At 30.5% G+C, this 4414-nt stretch overlaps 1 protein-coding gene across 1 annotated transcript; it reads right to left on the bottom strand.

Annotated features, from left to right (window-relative positions):
- Positions 1-873: 873 nt before the first annotated feature.
- Positions 874-2992, bottom strand: LOC117689068 (patched domain-containing protein 3-like). Its single transcript, XM_066087083.1, has 4 exons — positions 2668-2992; positions 2359-2565; positions 2184-2255; positions 874-1463 (listed from the first exon to the last, which is right to left on the bottom strand). Exons 1-4 carry the CDS (start codon positions 2855-2857, stop codon positions 874-876), a joined length of 1059 nt encoding a protein of 352 aa, XP_065943155.1. The 5' UTR covers positions 2858-2992.
- Between the last annotated feature and the right edge of the window lie 1422 nt (positions 2993-4414).

The raw sequence follows: 4414 nt of genomic DNA on the forward strand, positions 1-4414 counted from the left end.
TTTGTTAAAATTAATTTGAAGGAAAAACAAAGATTTACAAAAAAACTATATGGTTTCAATAAAAATTATCTAGAAAAAGACAATTAATTTGAGAATTTAAGTGGATTAACGAATACCAATTTTTGGATTAACAGAAATTTATTTTTCATAAAATGTAAAAAAAAAAAAGCAATCTAATAAAGCAGTTAAACAGTTTGTATAAGTTATATTTGTACCAAAAAAACCGGATTAACATATTAAGATTATTATTTTAAACGCTATATTTAGATCTAAAATGTACACTTCAGAGAGGACCCACTGTTATAAAAATATATATATGAACAGTTTTATTTCCGTAACATAGTTGGCTAAACAAATATTAAATGAAAAATATTGTTTATACAAGTAGATTTCTTCCTTGGATTTAAAATATGAGGGCAATTTTTAGTGACCTTTATTTTGAATACAATAAAATATAAAATGGGATTTCGACAATTTTTTAACATATGATAAATCAATGAAATAAGTAAGCTACATGTATATAACATTTCATATTTGATTGCAATCTGTTTGAATATTGATTTAAGAAAAAATGAAAAAAAAGATGTTTCATGGATCAGATGTAAATGGACACTCATTACGATATTAAAAGCAAATAATGAAAATTGCAAAAAATTAACCAAAAAAGAAAATATAAAGAACTAAAATCACAAAATATCGTTTGCTTCATCATATTGTTAATCAAAAGAATATCATCTTAACCAACATTATTTTGTGATTACTTTAATAATTAATAATATTTTAGACAGGAAAAAAACTTTCAAAAAGTAAGTAAATTGAAAGCACAATGTTCTATTAAAAACGTCGCGCATATCATAAATAATCTTAATCAAGTTAACACATTTTAATTTCGTCTATCTTAAGTTCTGGTGGATCGGCTGCAACTCTATTTCTATTGGCGCACAATACGAAAGCATTTAATAAAAGTGGTAGAAAAAATGCAGCGTGAATAAGACCGAAAACGACGACCAAAAGCATAACCTTTCCAAAAGATCGAAAAACATAGCTTTCGGAAAAAAATAACATTAATATGCCAAGCAAAGACGAGAGAGCTGCATTGAATACTGGCCCGCCTGCTTTATCAAGAGCCTTTTTCATCACATCTTTCTCCAATCTTGCAGATAAAAAAGAATGACAGATATGCACACTAAAGTCTACAGAAAAGCCGACGCTCATAACAAGATGGATCATAGTAATAGAGCTAAGAGTTAGATCCCAGTAGTACATAAATCCAAAAATACCAATAATGATACTAACCACTGTTATCACTACAATTATAACTACTAAAACTTTTGGCATAAAGATAAAAGTGATAACTAATATCACAGCAACTGCTATGCCTACCGTCAACAATGTACTAGGTAATATTTGAACATATTGCTCATAAAAGATGAAGGCAGGTGTATAAAACAAGCATGGAAGTTCTGAATCATCACAAATTTTACGGAGTCGTTGCATAAGAGAGCCTTGATCGTCAGTAGATTTTAAGTTTTTTGATTTTATGTAAAATTTTGAAGATAATATTTTTGATTTCGAATTGTCAAACTTTATGTCGTTCGAAAATTTTGGTACGTTATTTAGAAATATTTTCAAAGAAGCCATAAAATTTGTCTCTGAAGTGTTGTCATACAAAGAGGATTGTCTGTATGCTGATAACCAATTAATTTCAAATGCATCATCTATCCCCTTGTCTAGTTTAGCCTGGGCTATAGTTTTTGAAATCTCTACTTGCGTTGAGTGCATGTAGTATGCTTGCTCATATTTTATACAAATTGCAATTACAGGTTCCATTGTAAAATATTTGTCATCCCAGGTACTGTATGTATGAAAATAAGAATTTTCTGAAACAAGATTGAACAAAAGTAGGCCTTGTTTCAAAGAAACTGCTCCAATTATTGCCGATACTATATATGATATAAACAAAATGCCTATGATTGTTTTTCCTGCAATGTGAGATAATATTTTAATAGCAATTTTTTTGGGATATTTTTCCAGGAAATTTTCCAAATCCTCTCGTTTTTCTGGTATATTTCCAGACGTGCAGATATATTTCATGGTTTTTTTGTTTTCCTGTGTATCTCCTTCTTCTACATGATCTTCTAGTTTTATACAACAGAAACAGAAATGTCGCTTTCCATTTGTACGCATTTCATTGAGACATATCGCTGGACAAAGGAAGAACAGTTGATTGATGTAGCAAAATGTAACTGCAACCCCTAAAAGTATACAAATCAAGATTGGAAAAAATTAATATGAACGTACAATGACAATGATTGATGCTTAAATTTACAAGATATCCAACATGTCTACAGCACTGACCAGTGTAAATACAAAAGTTTCTGATGCTGATAAAAACTGAAGTCGCTCCCACACCAAATGCCAAGAGGTTTGTGATTGAAGTTATTGTTATTGAAATTCCACTCTTGCCAAGCATGCTTTTCATTCTCTCTTCAACTGATACTTCCAACAGAGATCGAGCCTCGGCCATCCCAGACATTAAGACAAACATATCATCGATGCCAATACCTAAATTGAAAAAATATTTATTATTTTTTTATTTGTTCGAACTTAAAAAATTACAGAAACATGTATCTTAAACATATCTACATTGTTCAAAATATTATTTACCAATTATCAGGAAAGGCATAACGCCAACGATATTTGTGAACTTTACTCCAATTCCACTAACAAGACCAAGGGCTGCTCCTATTCCTAAGACTGGTGTGATTACTCCTGCTATTCCAAGATTTATTCTATTTGCAATATTGTTGCATTTCACCCAAGACGATGCTGAAGCTAGGCAAGCATATGTCATCATTACTGTAAATGTCAACGAGAAAAACTTAATATCGCTATTTGTGGCTTTGTCTAATTCTGTACCAAGAGACCCGGAGTTCGCATATGCAATATTTGTTGCGTTTGTTTGTAGTTTTGCAATGTGTGTTAAAAACGAATTCTCCCAATTACTGGACATTGACGTATTTTGTCGCAGATAATATCTCAATTTAACACCGATAGTAGAGTGAAGTTTATCATTTTGAATACGTGCATTTGCAAATATCGGAGACAATAACTCAGAGTTATAAACAGGATATGTCACATTTCTACTGATGAACTGTTTTTGAAAGTCAGCATTCAAAACAACACCACCAAGTACAGAACATCCAGAACTGCTCAACGCACAAACATCAGCAAATCTGTATACTGCTCCACTTGTATCAGAGACCACTATTGTGTTCTCTATAAACCAATTAATATTATTTATTTCATCAATATATTGTTGATTCATGATTTCTGACTTATTTTTGGAAATGATCATAATATCAACGTATCTTCCAAAGGTTTCAAGCTGGTATGACTCAAAATTTTTCGTCGTTGGATCTGAGTACATGTTTTTCAGAAACTCTCTATCTTTGTACGCCTGACTGTTGCTTGGGGTGTATAAAATCTCAACATCATTTTCAATCGACAAATTCAGAAATCCGAGCAAAAAGATGAGATTCAATACTATACATACGCACATGATTGATTTAGGATATTTTGTTATAAATGATCCCAAGTTTTCAAATCTAGTCTCAGTAAATTTTTCATATCTTTCATACCAGTTTTCACATATCCCCATTTTGATCAGGATATTATCTAAAATATATAATTTTGATAGAAATTAATGTCACATGTTTTAAATTTATATGCTATATTATTATATGTATCAGAGATTTACAATCAAAAGTTATAAAATATCATTCTAACAGTTTTCATTTACATAATAATGTGATACAGTATTTTTTAAACACAATATTCTTTAACAATTAACCTACTTGGGAAAATGATAAACGAAAGATACAACATACCTCCAGTTTTAGAGCTGATACAATTGTAATCCTTGCTTTAATTTCCGTCGGTTTTGTTGCTGTAGATTTGGTCGTCAAAACACTGTTATCTCAAAGGAAAACAATGAAATCAATAAATGATCTGCTGCTTAAACATGTAAATCAAACTAATGTTTTAGAGAGAGAGAGACACACACAGAGAGACAGAGAAACAGAGAAACAGAGAGAAGTGGAGTGAAAGGAAGTGAGATTTGAGCGAATAATAAAAATATGTTACTTATTCATTTATTTGTTTTATAAATAATTGTTTGAACTATATATTTGTCGCATTGGATGTTTTTGTTGAAACCTGTCAAGAAAAAGTTATACGTCTACCAGTGACTTATTATTATTCTTAGTATTCAATATTGTTTCTGATCAATACGTAACACAACTGGCTATTTTAATGATTTCGTGATGGCAGATGCATTCTTATGTTTTTAATACACCAAACCAGAAAAAAATCCTACACAATTCAGGGGAAAATATCTTTTCAAAACTGCAGC

The sequence above is a fragment of the Magallana gigas genome, chromosome 6 (genome assembly GCF_963853765.1).
Source record: "Magallana gigas chromosome 6, xbMagGiga1.1, whole genome shotgun sequence".
NCBI classification, from domain to species: Eukaryota; Metazoa; Mollusca; class Bivalvia; order Ostreida; family Ostreidae; genus Magallana; species Magallana gigas.